The following is a 16,355-nucleotide window of genomic DNA, read 5'->3' as shown; positions in this document are numbered from 1 at the left end:
CCAGGCTCACACCTGCCTGCTTAACGAGCTCTGCCTGCCACTGTACCAAGATTCATCTTAAGCACTTCTCTTTCAACTGCTGCTGTGTCCACAGTGTTACAGCCATCATTTTACCCTCAAATTGTCGCCATTATTGTTCTCTTTCCAACACCGTATCTTTCAAAGCTCAGGCATTTAAACTTTTTAAACTGTGTGGATCAAAGTGGAGGGATCACATTTGAGTCATTCAGTGATTCAAAGAATATGACCTTTTAATATTCATTCAGATGTTTTCTGACTCTAAATGTTCTTTTCTCATTTCTTAGGTTTTTCTAATTTACAATTAAAACATTTTCAGCTTTTTTCCAACTTCTGCTTCTGTGTAACCTTCAGCTTTTAGCAGTTCAACACCTTTGTTTTCAGGTTAAATTTGGTTTTTTTTTTTGTTTTTTTTTTATTTCATTCAATATTTTTAACTCAAAATTCAGCAATTAATTCATTTCAGTGCATACATTCAGATTCAAGCATTCACACTGCAGTTTCTTCAGAAAATGCACTTTCTAGTTATTATTATTATTATATTTTATTCTGTATTCCGTACGTTTTTTGTAATCCTATAACTTCAAAACCGTTCAACTTAGAAAAACCATTCAAACACCGTTAGATTCCTATTCTTTTGGACAACACTGCTTCTATTTTTCATATTTTTAACATTTATATTTTTAATTTTATTCAACTTTATTCAACAAAAATTTATAATGTATTTCAATGGGGAGACCCTTCAAATCCTCATTCAACTTACTCATTTTTAAACTCTTACTACTTCAACATACGTTCACATAGAGCCACCATTCAAACTTTAAAACGAAGACAAGACATTCAACTATTCAACTTGTATTTATCTTTTCAATATCTATTATACTTTTTCTTCAGTTCCAGTTTAAGTTTCATGATGTTTTTTCACCCGTTTCAGAGTTTATAATGGGTGTGTATGGGACGGAATGTTGGGGCTAGAGTGAGGCAGCTCAACTGCTAGAGTGAGAGGAGCAAAAAAATTAATCTTAAAATCTTTTTTAAAACTGCTGCTGTGTCCGCAGCGTTTGCTCTACAGGTATGATTTTACCCTCAAAACGTAGCCATCGCTGTCCTCTTTCATCCAATGTGTTTACTATTGTACTAGGTGTTATGGTTCTTTCATAAATGTCACCAATGCACAGCCTCCTCCCTCCAACTCTTCCATAGACTCTAATGTTAAAATGGCTCAGAAGGTTCGTTTGAAAATCAGAAGAGCATGGTGTCTTTCCACTGTCACCACGTCCATATAATAAGCTCCACAGGCATGAAAACTGAGAATTAGGTAGACTAGACATTGCTGTCGCTCACGGTGAAAGAATTTTGTCAATACGACTTTTACTTTTCATTTGGGAGCGATTTGTTTCGGCCTGACTTTTCTGTTCATTTTAAGCAGCAAAAGTGAGGCGCATGTCTGTGTACGTGTGTATGGAGCCCTTGGGTGCAGTCACTATAGCAACCAGGCTCACACCTGCCTGCTTAACGAGCTCTCTCTCTCACTCTGCCAAGATTCATCTTAAACACTTCTCTTTCAACTGCTGCTGTCTCCACAGTGTTACAGCCATCATTTTACCCTCAAAACGTCGCCATCGTTGTTCTCTTTCCAACATCTTGTCTTTCAAAGCTCAGGCATTTAAACTTTTTAAACTGTGTGGATCAAAGTGGAGGGATCACATTTTAGTCATTCAGTGATTCAAAGAATATGACCTTTTAATATTCATTCAGATGTTTTCTGACTCTAAATGTTCTTTTCTCATTTCTTAGGGTTTTCTAATTTACATTTAAAACATTTTCAGTTTTTTTCCAACTCCTTCTTCTGTGTAACCTTCAGCTTTTAGCAGTTCAGCACCTTTGTTTTCAGGTTAAATTCGTTTTTTTTTTTGTGTTTTTTTTTAATCTCATTCAAGATTTTTAACTTAAATTCAGTAATTAATTCATTTCAGTGCATACATTCAGATTCAAGCATTCACACTGCAGTTTCTTCAGAAAATGCACTTTCTAGTTATTAGTGTGAATGCTTGAAAAGCATTCACAGTATTGTTATTCTAATCTTTATTATTATTATTATTATATTTTATTTTTCCGTACGTTTTTTGAAAGCCTACTCCTTCAAAACCGTTCAACTTAGAAAAACCATTCAAACATCGTTAGATTCCTATTATTTTGGACATGACTGCTTCTAATTTTCTCATTTTTAACATTTATATTTTTAATTTTATTCAACTTTATTCAACAAAAATTTCCCATGTATTTCAATGGGGAGACCCTTCAAATTCTCATTCAACTTACTCATTTTTAAACTCTTACTACTTCCACATACGTTGAGATAGAGCCACCATTCAAACTTTAAAATGAAGACAAGACATTCAACTATTCACCTTGTATTTATCTTTTCAATATCTATTATACTTTTTCTTCAGTTCCAGTTTAAGTTTCATGATGTTTTTTCACCCGTTTCAGAGTTTATAATGGGTGTGTATGGGACGGAATGTTGGGGCTAGAGTGAGGCAGCTCAACTGCTAGAGTGAGAGGAGCAAAAAAATTAATCTTAAAATCTTTTTTAAAACTGCTGCTGTGTCCGCAGCGTTTGCTCTACAGGTATGATTTTACCCTCAAAACGTAGCCATCGCTGTCCTCTTTCATCCAATGTGTTTACTATTGTCCTAGGTGTTATGGTTCTTTCATAAATGTCACCAATGCACAGCCTCCTCCCTCCAACTCTTCCATAGACTCTAATGTTAAAATGGCTCAGAAGGTTCGTTTGAAAATCAGAAGAGCATGGTGTCTTTCCACTGTCACCACGTCCATATAATAAGCTCCACAGGCATGAAAACTGAGAATTAGGTAGACTAGACATTGCTGTCGCTCACGGTGAAAGAATTTTGTCAATATGACTTTTACTTTTCATTTGGGAGCGATTTGTTTCGGCCTGACTTTTCTGTTCATTTTAAGCAGCAAAAGTGAGGCGCATGTCTGTGTATGTGTGTATGGAGCCATTGGGTGCGGTCACTATAGCAACCAGGCTCACACCTGCCTGCTTAACGAGCTCTGCCTGCCACTGTACCAAGATTCATCTTAAGCACTTCTCTTTCAACTGCTGCTGTGTCCACAGTGTTACAGCCATCATTTTACCCTCAAATTGTCGCCATTATTGTTCTCTTTCCAACACCGTATCTTTCAAAGCTCAGGCATTTAAACTTTTTAAACTGTGTGGATCCAAGTGGAGGGATCACATTTTAGTCATTCAGTGATTCAAAGAATATGAACTTTTAATATTCATTCAGATGTTTTCTGACTCTAAATTTTCTTTTCTCATTTCTTAGGTTTTTCTAATTTACAATTAAAACATTTTCAGCTTTTTTCCAACTTCTTCTTCTGTGTAACCTTCAGCTTTTAGCAGTTCAGCACTTTTGTTTTCAGGTTAAATTCAGGTTGTTTTTCTTTTTATCTCATTCAAAATTTTTAACTCAAAATTCAGCAATTAATTCATTTCAGTCCATACATTCAGATTCAAGCATTCACACTGCAGTTTCTTCAGAAAATGCACTTTCTAGTTATTATATTTTATCTATTCCGTACGTTTTTTGTACTCCTACTCCTTCAAAACCGTTCAACTTAGAAAAACCATTCAAACACCGTTAGATTCCTATTCTTTTGGACATGACTGCTTCTACTTTTCATATTTTTAACATTTATATTTTTAATTTTATTCAACTTTATTCAACAAAAATTTATAATGTATTTCAATGGGGAGACCCTTCAAATCCTCATTCAACTTACTCATTTTTAAACTCTTACTACTTCCACATACATTGACATAGAGCCACCATTCAAACTTTAAAACGAAGACAAGACATTCAACTATTCAACTTGTATTTATCTTTTCAATATCTATTATACTTTTTCTTCAGTTCCAGTTTAAGTTTCATGATGTTTTTTCACCCGTTTCAGAGTTTATAATGGGTGTGTATGGGACGGAATGTTGGGGCTAGAGTGAGAGAGCTCAACTGCTAGAGTGAGAGGAGCAAAAAAATTAATCTTAAAATATTTTTTAAAACTGCTGCTGTGTCCACAGCGTTTGCTCTACAGGTATGATTTTACCCTCAAAACGTAGCCATCGCTGTCCTCTTTCATCCAATGTGTTTACTATTGTCCTAGGTGTTATGGTTCTTTCATAAATGTCACCAATGCACAGCCTCCTCCCTCCAACTCTTCCATAGACTCTAATGTTAAAATGGCTCAGAAGGTTCTTTTGAAAATCAGAAGAGCATGGTGTCTTTCCACTGTCACCACGTCCATATAATAAACTCCACAGGCATGAAAACTGAGAATTCAGTAGACTAGACATTGCTGTCGCTCACGGTGAAAGAATTTCGTCAATACGACTTGTACTTTTCATATGGGAACGATTTGTTTCGGCCTGACTTTTCTGTTCATTTTAAGCAGCAAAAGTGAGGTGCATGTCTGTGTCCGTGTGTATGGAGCCATTGGGTGCGGTCACTATAGCAACCAGGCTCACACCTGCCTGCTTAACGAGCTCTCTCTCTCACTCTGCCAAGATTCATCTTAAACACTTCTCTTTCAACTGCTGCTGTGTCCACAGTGTTAAAGCCATCATTTTACCCTCAAAACGTCGCCATCGTTGTTCTCTTTCCAACATCTTGTCTTTCAAAGCTCAGAGATGTAAACTTTTTAAACTGTGTGGATCCAAGTGGAGGGATCACATTTTAGTCATTCAGTGATTCAAAGAATATGACCTTTTAATATTCTTTCAGATGTTTTCTGACTCTAAATGTTCTTTTCTCATTTCTTAGGTTTTTCTAATTTACAATTAAAACATTTTCAGCTTTTTTCCAACTTCTTCTTCTGTGTAACCTTCAGCTTTTAGCAGTTCAGCACCTTTGTTTTCAGGTTAAATTCGTTTTTTTGTTGTTGTTTTTTTTAAATCTCATTCAATATTTTTAACTCAAAATTCAGCAATTAATTCATTTCAGTCCATACATTCAGATTCAAGCATTCACACTGCAGTTTCTTCAGAAAATGCACTTTCTAGTTATTTTTGATGTAGTGATTAGCTTTCCTAGTTTTTGGGAGCAGGTCAGATGAGCCGGCTTAATTAGTTTTGTCGTGTTGAGTCAAAGGGTGAGCGCTCTGTCTGAAAAAAACCTGCTCCTCCTGCTCCCCGTTTTCTGCTTTTCTTTCTCTTTTATTTTATGCATGGACAAATCACATTAGTTTTCTCAGCTGGGCTCTTTAGCAGAGTGTGAGTAATATGTGCATGTGGTAGTGTTCATTTCAGGTGACTATTGTTAGCTCCCTGAAGGAGTATTATCAAAATGTATTTGTAGCCGGAGTAGCCTCTGTGGCTTTGATGGTGCTGTGTTAGCACAGTGTGGGAAAAGGGAGGGACTGTCCGAGTATGGGAGACAAGGAGCTTTTAAATCACTTTTGACGGAGGTCGGTTCACAGTTTGATGTACTGGGAATTAATGTAAATGAGCACCTCGTCCATGGCGCTAATTGATGCGATTTGTCCCCAAGATATATGGCTACTACTGTTTCCCATCATCTATAAAAGGACATCCAGTGAGATCATACCTTGCTGAATGTCACTTTAATATGACCTCTAACATGTTGTTTTTATTGTCCTTGTGGTTAGATTTATTAGTTGGACCATGATGCAGAGGATGTGTCAGCAGCAAGTCTCCTAACTGGAGCAGGAACTTTACAATCTCCCTTTCATTAGCTGCATTTTTCTGTGGGCAATTATAACTTGATTATTAATACTTTGTACTTAGAGTAAGGTATTTATGTATTTGGTTTGGGTTTTTTTTTGAAGTTGTTGATTGTGGAGTTAATTGACTTATTTTGTTTTAATAACTTTGTAAGACAACATAATCTAGTGTAAACTGTTTTTGTAATTACAATTTGAAAGCTCCTTCGTTGTTTTTTTTTTCAATGCTTCCATGACTTTTGTTAGATATATGAGAGAGAAATTGTATTAATTTGTTTCCATGATCTTTATGCAATATGCTTCATAAAAAAAAATGCTGAGAGAAACAAGAACTAGCTGTCTATATGTGTGAATTTATTAGAGATGCAGTGATCCAGTTTTTTGTATTACTGATTTAATAGCGATGCTTTGGGTCTCTGCTGATATCAGTGTTAAATTAAAACGATGGCCTGCCTGAGGAAGAGGCTGGGAATCATTCTTTATGTTTAATATAACATCAGGCTCGACTAAACCATTATTTTCCTAACTCCCTAATAGTGGCACTAGTTTCTCCTTTTCCCTCATGTTGCAATCACCTGTGAAAAAACAGTGGTTGGAGACTGCAGCATGACTAAAATTATTGCAGCTGTGTGCAATGAACTTCTGATCTTGCTGCCGTGGAATTGCTTCAAAGATGATGATGACGTCTGCAACCACTCACAGTTGATTGCAGTCTTCGAAGCAACTTTACTCAATCAAAATGATGATAAAAGAGCAACAAGTCTGCTATAAATTTGCGAATCAATTGGGTCAAGTTAGCATTTACATGAAATCTGTTTGAGACAATACAACAGTTCACTGTGATAAATTGGTGAAAATGGCAAATCCGTTGCCATCTATATACAGAGAAATTCACATTAAAAATCATTCAGAATCTCATAGATTTAAAACACGTTAATAAATACCTCTACAAATTGTGACATAGTTGCTGTGTGATGGCAATTTAACTACAAAATGATATCGGTGATTGGCAGTCTTGCTTTTATATAGGGATACTATCAGACTACAAACAGTTAAGTTTTGCCCATCAGTGCAGACTGACTCAGGCTGATTGCAATGTGTTGGGAATCTGTCTGTATTCATGAACTGTATGACAGTCTGCTAGGGTCCATGTGAAATTTGGTAATTTACATTATAATGCACAAACTATCCATGTGCACCAGGTGGTGAACTTGGAAGAAGGATTACAGGAATGAATACTTGGCTGTCGGGTCTCCAGTTTTCCGTGTCTGCACTTTAGTCTGTTTGAGAGTGATTCCAGTCAGTGAGAGTCAGACGACAATTTGTTTGGAGATAGGTTACCTTTGTAATCGACTTGCAGCCATAAGGGATTGCCTAGAGGTTGAGGTTCAGTCTCTGGGTGACCAGTTGGTTGCCGCAGCTACTTGCAATCCGACAGCAAACAGATTTTTTTTCATTGCAGTCACCAGATAATCAGGGGCTGAATGTTAGATTAAAAAAACCCACTTTTACGTAGAAAAAGTGCTTGTACAAATGTGCGTAATTGGGTGTATAAGCGCTTTGAGTGCTCAAGTAGAGTAGAAAAGCACTGTATAAGAACCAGCTCATTTACCATTCAGTTGCAGATGAGTTGCTATTGTATTTTCAATATAGTGCGGGTCAGCCATCACCCACACAAATGGATCACATCAGAGAGAGGTGAAGAGAAATATTAAGATGATTTGAGACTTTTTCTTGTATATGGAGAAAAAAATATGGGTAGACTTTAGGAAGACACTTTGCCTGATGTGTAATATTACATGTGTAATAACTAGCTACTGACGGTACTATGAACTATGTATTCGTGGTACTGCTTTTCAGTGGTTTAGGTCTTACCTGGTTGAGAGAACGTTTTGTGCAAGTCCTTTGGATTTCAGATCATCCTCAGCTTTAGTTTCATGTGGGGTACCACAGGGATTAATACTTTGACCTCTGCTTTTCTCCCTATATCTCATCCCCCCCTTTACTCTATTTTTAAAAGGCACAAAATGGCTTTCCATTTATATGCAGATGATGGTTTATATGTAGAATTTTTGTTCCCAGAGAATTTTAATTTTTGTATGTTGTGATAAGTTTTGGAAGGATAGCAGCCTGTTGGCACACCTGTTATGAAGAGATAAATGGCCTGCAGTGTATGATGACAAAACAGTGTCTGCAGTGTTATCTCTGTTGAATTGGATGTGAGAATTATAGTGTCAGAAATCAGTCAACCTTTAAACTACATTTATTTTACTTGTGACAAAAAACAGAAATGCCTGCAAGGAGGAAATACATATTCCCTTGCTGTAACAGACATACACAATCTGTGTGATGGATTTTTTTTTTTTAAACGCCTTGTTTCTGTGCTTGTGGTCTTTTCATATCTTAAAATGCTTGCTGAGCTGTAGTCACATACAAATGAGCCTCAAAGCTGTGCCATTTGAGGCGTGTGTACAGACTGATTGATCATTTAGGCACAAAGGAACATCTGACATGATTGTTTCCTTGTGCGAGTGTAAGATCTCCCCCCCTTTTTGAATTTATTCCCTGTGTACTGACCTGGTATAAGACATCTAGATTTGCCTATGGACAGAAGGTGTTGCTTAGCTACAATGACAGAATAAATCAATACCCCTCTGGTGTGAGCAATGACCCGAGTGGTATTTAACAAAGGCCTTCTGGTACATGCTTCTGTTTGAAACACCACAGGGTACTGTTCATGCATTCATTTTTAGCATGCAAGTCCAGTGAAACCAGTCAAACTGAAAACTGTGATGTTAATGCAACAGTGAGCTGCATATGTTTATAGCTTTCAGTTGTTAGATTGACATTTAAGTGCAAGTTTCTCCATGTGTATCTTGCAGGTGCCCGCATTTGGCTGCAGAGGAGAGAGCACCAAGATGAGGAGACTGTAGGCACTCGCCATAGTATGGCCGCATCCCGTTCCTCGCGCGTCACAAGGTCATCAGTGGGGCTCAATGGATTGGATGAGAACTTTTGTGGTCGAACCCTCAGGAACCGCAGCATCGCCCAGCCAGAGGAGACCTCAGTGTCTCCACTGCCAAGGGCCCGTTCGCCCAAGAAGAAGCAGGACAACAAGCAGGACACCAAGCAGGAATCGAAGCATGACGCCAAGCAGGAGTCGAAGCAGGACAACAAGCAGGACACCAAGCTGGAATCGAAGCATGACGCCAAGCAGGAGTCGAAGCAGGACAACAAACAGGACACCAAGCCGGAGTCGAAGCAGGACAACAAACAGGACACAAAGCCGGAGTCGAAGCAGGACGTCACACAGGACGTCAAGCTGGAGTCGAAGCAGGACAATAAACAGGACACCAAGCCGGAGTCGAAGCAGGACGTCACACAGGATGTCAAGCCGGAGTCGAAGCAGGTTCCCAGACAGGATACCAAGCCGGAGTCAAAGCAGGTCGCCAAACAGGACGTCAAGCCAGAGTCGAAGCAGGTCACCAAACAGGACGTCAAGCCGGAATCAAAAAACGAGACAAAACAGGAGTCAAACCAAGACGTTAAGCAGGAGTCAAAGCAGGATGCTAAACAGGAGACAAAGCATGATGAGACACCGGACACTTATTCGCAGGATGGCCAACAACAGGCCTTGTTGCAGGGAAATGTAACTCACTCTGATGCTTCTCTGGTAGAGGCCGATCAATGGACCAGTTCCAGGAAGCGAGGCCAGTCATGTTTAGAAAAAGACATTAGCCCTGAAAAGTCAGAGAACTGTGATGGAGGGAACGGGGCGCGGGATGCCTCTCCTCAAATTAAAAGGGCCAAGCGATGCTCTCGCTCTGGAGAGTCTCAGGGACAGGAGAAGGACCCTGAGCTTGTGAAACCCGAAAGTCCTGACTCAGTCCCAGAGCTTAGCAAGGACAACAGTTGTGAGGAATTACCCAGCCAGAACTTTGCTAACACAGTTCCTGCCTCACCTATCCTCAGTAAACAGGAAGGTGGGCTCACAGGGGACGATGCAGAGGATGGTCATGTGGAGTGTGATGGGGCCTCTCAGTTCCCAAATGCCCACAAAGCTTCTAATGGACTCCGAGAAAATAACACAGAGGAATCAAACACGCTTGGTGAAAAGTCTAGTTCAAATCCTACCCCTGATACTAATTTCTCGTCCCTGCTCAACGGCAGTCAGACAGGGACTCCCTCATCCCCTGATCCCGCTGTGCCTTGTAGAAACTCTGTCCCTGGGCATATGGAGGTTTCTGGCTCAGGAGAATTGCCATCCTCATCTGCACCAATATCTGAGGGTGTTCTGGATGATTCTGTCCCTGAGTTGATAGTGGCCAAGGAGCAGGAAGTGGAGGAGATGGAGGTTGACGTAGTAGGTGACTCGTTCTGTCTGGCTCATGAGGAGCAGGTGATGGATAGCGAGAGCGACACGAATGGACGGCTGCTGACACCAGTGCAGGAATCTGTTGCCTCCACCTCCTTCTCCACCACTAATATGAACAGTAGTCCAATCCACAACAACAACAGCAACTCAGGAGAAACCACATCCCCACTAACAACACCCCCTTCCCCCACAGAGCCAGAGTGCAACCCTTCTATTTCCAGCACATCCACCTCTTTCACAGAGCTCTATGAACACAGATACACTCGGCGGACTTCACCCAGAAGGGCTGTGTCCAGTGGAAAAGCTTGCTCCTCCAAGCCAAGCTCTCCTCCCAGAGACAATGGTCCCTTGAGGGAAGAGGGGGAGGTGGTGGTTGGGCTGGAGGAGGAGGACTGCCCTATGGTGGAAGAGCCAGCTCCCTCAGACTCTATTGGCCACTCCAATGAGGAGCCGGTGTCTGGGGATCCTGGGGACAGGGCAGGTGGTGAGGATGGTGGATTTATAGAGGGGAAAGAGGCCGAACACAGCAAGGAGTTGACACAAAGCCAGGCTGTGGAGGAGGAGGAGGAGGAGGAGGAGGAAGAGGAGGAGCCAGACGTGTATTACTTCGAGTCGGACCACTTGGCTCTTAAACACAACAAAGAGTATGTGGGAGCTCCCCTGTGGATTGTGCTCTCTTAATCTGTTGTTGATGTAGCTCTTGCAAATGTTTATCAATATATTTTTGATCAACCAGCGATGCATTTGAAGTACTGAGGGTTTTTCTTTTCCAAGATTATTCTAATGTTTTTAATGCTTCAGCATTTTTAAGTTTATATACAAATAATATGAAAACTGTTTTTGGATTTTGACTCTTTAAAGTGAAGTGACCCTATGACCTTTCCTTATTGAAAACCTCTAACCCCCTGGCTTGATACATTTGAGGTCTGAATAGGTAAAAATTTCACTATTTAGTTTTTTTTTTAAAAAAGGCAAAGATTTGACAAGTAGAGCAATATTTTTCTTCCTTTTCTGTTAATGATTTCAATAACCCTTCGTTTCTCCTTCAAGGATGAATAATTAACCTTTGCCTGGCTAGGGTAACTTGTACTTGTGTTATCACATAGGAAAAGGATCCAGTCAGAACATGTAACTGAACCCTATACCCTATAATTAACAGTCAGAAAAAGAGCAGGGTGGTTACTATATATCTTAAATTACAAATATGCTTTGTAGTCATCAAAAAACAAACAAACAAAAAAATAAATAAAGAACAGTTAGGTAAAAAGGCTAAACGAATAAAAATGGTCCCGATTAGAGCAGGGCGATATGACCAAAAATATTTATCACAATATACATTTGAAAATTTGCGATAACGATATAACTGGCGATATAATTGACACTAGACAAAATACTTTACAACTCCACAACTTTGATGGGGTTTTTTGCACTAATAATGTATTTTCACTTAAACAAGCAGCTGTTTTTTATGTGCATTAAAGTTATATAAAAACGTAACAGTGCAAATGCAAATTCCTGGCTGACAGTTTAACCAAAAGGCATTTCCAGTGGAAACTGGCCGACATGTCCTCAGCATAACCATGTATAATATCCACAAAACTTAAAAAGAGGTTATACACACACAATACGGTAATATTATGTTGAAGCACAGTACGTATCACTCCGCGAGGCTCCTCCCTACGACAGCCGTAGTGCTCCGACAATCCATCAAGCGGTGCAGGTTCGTAGCTTAGCAAAGTCGTACTGAAACATTTGACAGATTTTCGAGCGCCGTGTACATAAAATCGTTTCAAGGTCAGTAAACACAAACAGAATTCATACATAAAGCACATGGGATTATAAGGGGCACTGTCGATTTTCAGAAAAATCAAAGGATTGATTTTAAGTGTGCTGTATTTTCCAAAAAACACGGTAATAACGACGGCCCGCTAGCATGCTCTACCAAAAATAGTGCTTTGTTGTGTATCTGACGGACGAAAGCTGAACCAGTTCCACACCACTGAAGTTGCAGCATTTTTACAAACCAATTCTGGTTCATCCGTTTCATTTAACGATCCGCTTTCGCCCTTCTCATTCTGCGTCGCCGCCATGGTTTTTCCGCCATGTGCGTCTGAAAACAAAGGCACTGCGCATGCACGTTTTACCCGTATTCTATTGCGATATTTCATTTCCTTATTGTTGCCCAACATTATACCGGTATTACCATGAACTGTATGATATGGCCCAGCCCTAGTCCCGATTCTCAGCAGTATTCACAATGTAGGCCCTGTTCAACTATAGGGGAGCTTGTTCAAGTCTGTATGAAATATATAAGAATATAGCAGGGCAGTGTATCTCACCTATTTCTGGCTTGAGGTTTTTATCACTCTTACACAAGATATGTACAAAATACATATAAACATTGTATAGATAAGCCTTCAAAAGTAGATCTTGTACTGCAGTAATGTATGGAAACACCAAAGAGGAGCCTCTGAGTGCAAAAGGGCCAAACATAGTCAGTGACAAACAGCTCAGAAATTGTACTATAGTGCAATAAAGATGAATACACCCACAGAAGTCTGTGTGAAGATCCTGGTTGCATCACACGTTAGAATGGAGAGTTTAAAACAAACAAACAATACATTGTAAATATAATGAAAAGAAAACATTGAACAGTCTTTTTGGAAAGCAGATTACAAGTCTGCTTTCAAGCTTACAAGCTGAATTACTGTTGAAGCTCGTGGGTTTTTACACCGCCAACTCGCAGACAGAATGCTTAAATATGTCCACCAGTAATTGCGGGAACGTCTAACTATAGCTCCCGCCTTATTGTTTAGGTTTCCCATGTTTCAGCAGTTAATTTCCACCTTCAATCTGGGACTGTTATTGTGTGAATTAACTGCCACTTGTCACTCTTCCAAAGCCCGAGGAGATTGTAAAATTACTATGCTGATTGCTTCTTGTCATCTCTTCTCTCGGTACGTTGAGCTGTTTCTTAGAGAAAGGATTTCTCAGTGTTGATCTTTGTTTGTGGTTTTCTTTTTTTTTTTTTTGTTATTTGTCCTGAAAGATGAGATGTTTATGTTGGTGGACATGTCCCATGCCGCGCTCAGTCAGGCTCTGCTAACTGCGCTGTGGCAGGTTGTCTGATTTGCTGTACATCTTCACAGGAGGAGGGGTAGAGGAGGACTTTGAGACATAATCTGCTGGGGTTCTTTTGTCTTTGAACACTTAATATCCGTAAATGTTTCATATTCGGATAGTGGCTTAGAATAAGATTTCACTGCTCTTGTGTTGCCTGATAATTTGATCAAGTTTCGGTGCCATGCCAAGGTTTGGTTGTGCTGAGTAAGGAGAATTTCAAAGCCTCCGATCAATGCAGCCAGGAGTCATTTTTAGGAAGGCATGACGAGGCACTTTGGAGTTGCTGAATGTGGAGAATTGGCACAAATTTGATTCATACATCTTATATTTGCACCAGTTTTGTGGATTTTGACGAATGTCTCTGTCCTAAACATATTAAGTAGATCCCTGTTCTCAATTATCAGACATTAACATTGCACTAATATTGTACAGGCCAGCTTTTCTTTGGCAGTGATGTTTGTCAGTGGACCTCGGGCCCAGTAGGTGGCAATGGAACACCAGACTTGTCTCTGGACACTCTCCAAGTGTCCAGAGTGGTGAGAAGAAGAGCCAAGTCTCCCTCAAAATGGATCTTCTCACTGCTTTCTTTTGCAGATTTTTTTTTCCTTTTTTTTTAATACATTGAATCACAGTCGCTTAGTATCACAGAAAGTAGTTTTGATGCCACTAATGCATAGACAGACTGAATTTTCATCGATGCATAGATCAAGTGGATGCTGTACAAGCCAAGAAGCCCAACACAACTTTAAACAAAGCTGACTTCTGTCGTAGAAATTGTGTCCTGTGCATTGATTTTCATTCATGTTGTGTTAGTAGAGATTGATCCACTCTGCTCCACTGAGCACCTGCATTACTTTATAGCTGTGTAGGATGCTGTCACGTTCCTGTCAATTCCTGGGGCTCTGCTCGCACTGTAAGGACTCTGAGTCACTAGCACAATTAGTCATTGACAGCTCAGTTTGCAGTTCTCCCATTGCCCCAGAGAGTGTGAGAGGAAAGGTCACTCAAGGCTCCTGAAGTGCTTCAAAACCCAAATGTTTGTCACGCACAGGTTTTGATATCTGGTCTGAAATCTGAGAGATGTGCAGTTAGAGTCCCTAATGGGCTTCATTAGATCAGTAACTCTACACTTGTTAGGCTTTTACTATAGCATCTGGTTTAAGAAGATGCATAGTCTCCAGCCACTGTGGTGATAATCACATAGATGGAGTCAGTAATACCGTTTATATTTTCTTTGCAGAATAGGTTGGAACTTTTTGAAAATGGGTCATGTTTTGTGCAACTGTTTAGGTTCTCAGCAACATTGTTGAATTATGCATGGTGTGTGGTCTAAAAGTTTGATGCACTGCAGCATTGCAAGTGTCAGGTTAAATAATGTAAGCAGTGTCTTCCTTCTACTCTTGCCTAACCTTGCTCCCCACTGTGTCAGTTATCAGAGACTGCTGCAGACTATTGGAGTTCTCGAGGCTCAGCGCACGCAGGCCATCCTGGACCTTGAAACATTGGCGCGTCATCAGAGAGAGGCGCTTGCCGATCCCATCAGCTTTGTGGAACAGCTGCAAAAACGGGTAACAATGCCTTTGGTGCAGCTAAGTGCTGTGCACAAAGCCTGGAAGTGCACAGCAGAAAAGTAGCAGATTCAAGTGTATAAAGCATTCCCAGTAGAGTTTTTTTTTTTGGGGGGGGGGGGACTATAGTGGATGTCTTTTTCTCTCCTGTTGTGATGTGCTTTAGTAAAACTAGGCTAAAGATTCAACTTGACTTTGGCCCTTGATTTGTGCGATCCTCAGGTGAATCTAGGCTTGCCGTGTCCTCAGCATGTTGTCCAGCTTCCTGACATTGCCTGGGAGCAGTACACCTCAGGCCTCGGGGATTTTGAAAGAGAATTCTGCGACAAGAAACGGAAAACCAGGCGGCTAAAGTTGATCTTTGACAAAGGCACGTGTGAATGACTTGAGCTGTTAATAGATTGATTATCAAGTGTATGTGCATTTTTTTTCCTTTCTTGTTGTCAAAGGAAACATCTGTTCTCCCTATCCAGGTTTGCCTCTTCGACCAAAAAGTCCCGTTGAGCCCAAGAAGGAAGGTGAATCCTCCACAATGTACTCCCCTCTACCCACAAGTGACGCGCCCGAGAACGGCAGGCAAACGCAGGTACACCTCAGTGTCCTTACTAAAAGATTCTGCACAACACTCACAAGGTGCTGCCATCACAGCTGCAGTTATCTCCCAGTATATCATTAGTGCAGGTTCTGTGACATCAGTTTCTAAGAGCCGGAGCTGGTGAGTCACTGATCTCCTGCAGGTCACCCTACAAATCGTCACGTTATTTTACACCTCCTCCAACCTCATATTCTTACTTCTTGGCAGAGTTAAACATGCAGCGCATGTGAGCACAAAGGATGGTATCTATGGAAACATGAGGAGCACACCTCTCCCCCACTCCTCTGATTAAGTCTTATTCTTAGCCTCTGTTTTGTGTGTGCGTGTTTGTGTTTTCCCACATGGTATCGGCAGCAAGGTTTCACTTTTAATTGATTGCTGGGATTAGACGTGGCAAAGCACTTAGCACTAAGAAAACAACTCCTTGATTATTTCTGTTGCTCTCCCTGTTTATTTTGTGCAGACACATTAGCATTTTCTCAGACTACACTCTCTGAATCCTAACAGGATTTTGTTTGTCACTCAAAAGAGTTGGTGTTTTTCTGCATCCTCCCAATGACACATCTCAAGTCACATCTGACAGCCAGGCTTTCTCTGTCAAACTGACTGACTCAGCGTGCCAGGCAGTTCATATGTAAAGAGCTCTTCAAATGGTGGTGTGCCCATTATTTTTTGTCTTGTGTCAGTCTTCTAACATGGCTGCCACTTTTGTGCTTTGACAGATGATCAGGGGGAGGATTTGTCATCCAAATAAACCCGACACATTTAACCAGCTGTGGACTGTGGAAGAACAGGTAGGTAGCAAGAGTGTAAGAGCTCATATGTTCTGTAGCACGCTGCAACAATTTGTCATAAGAGTGGTTTAGATTGTTATAGGTTGATCGTCATAAAACTGGATGTTTGCAAGTAA

At 40.4% G+C, this 16,355-nt stretch overlaps 1 protein-coding gene across 3 annotated transcripts in view; it reads left to right on the top strand.

The window, feature by feature from the left end:
* Positions 1-16,355, top strand: part of zzz3 (zinc finger, ZZ-type containing 3) — a 71,896-nt gene that overhangs the window by 49,505 nt on the left and 6,036 nt on the right. For all 3 annotated transcript variants that reach the window (XM_086271119.1, XM_086271120.1, XM_086271118.1), the window contains exons 2-6: positions 8,667-10,803; positions 14,712-14,850; positions 15,073-15,220; positions 15,324-15,436; positions 16,168-16,239. In XM_086271119.1, the coding sequence (XP_086127245.1) occupies positions 8,732-10,803; positions 14,712-14,850; positions 15,073-15,220; positions 15,324-15,436; positions 16,168-16,239 (2,544 nt within the window). In that variant the 5' untranslated portion in view covers positions 8,667-8,731. The remainder of the gene's footprint in view (positions 1-8,666; positions 10,804-14,711; positions 14,851-15,072; positions 15,221-15,323; positions 15,437-16,167; positions 16,240-16,355) is intronic.

This window comes from Aulonocara sp. 'chitande type north' Nkhata Bay, linkage group LG18 (genome assembly GCF_057382095.1).
Source record: "Aulonocara sp. 'chitande type north' Nkhata Bay isolate Kocher_YH1m ecotype deep benthic linkage group LG18, A_spYH_male_GT1.1, whole genome shotgun sequence".
Taxonomy (NCBI): Eukaryota; Metazoa; Chordata; class Actinopteri; order Cichliformes; family Cichlidae; genus Aulonocara; species Aulonocara sp. 'chitande type north' Nkhata Bay.
The sequence above is the reverse complement of the archived record's forward strand: the minus strand, read 5'-3'. Positions and strand labels throughout refer to the sequence as shown.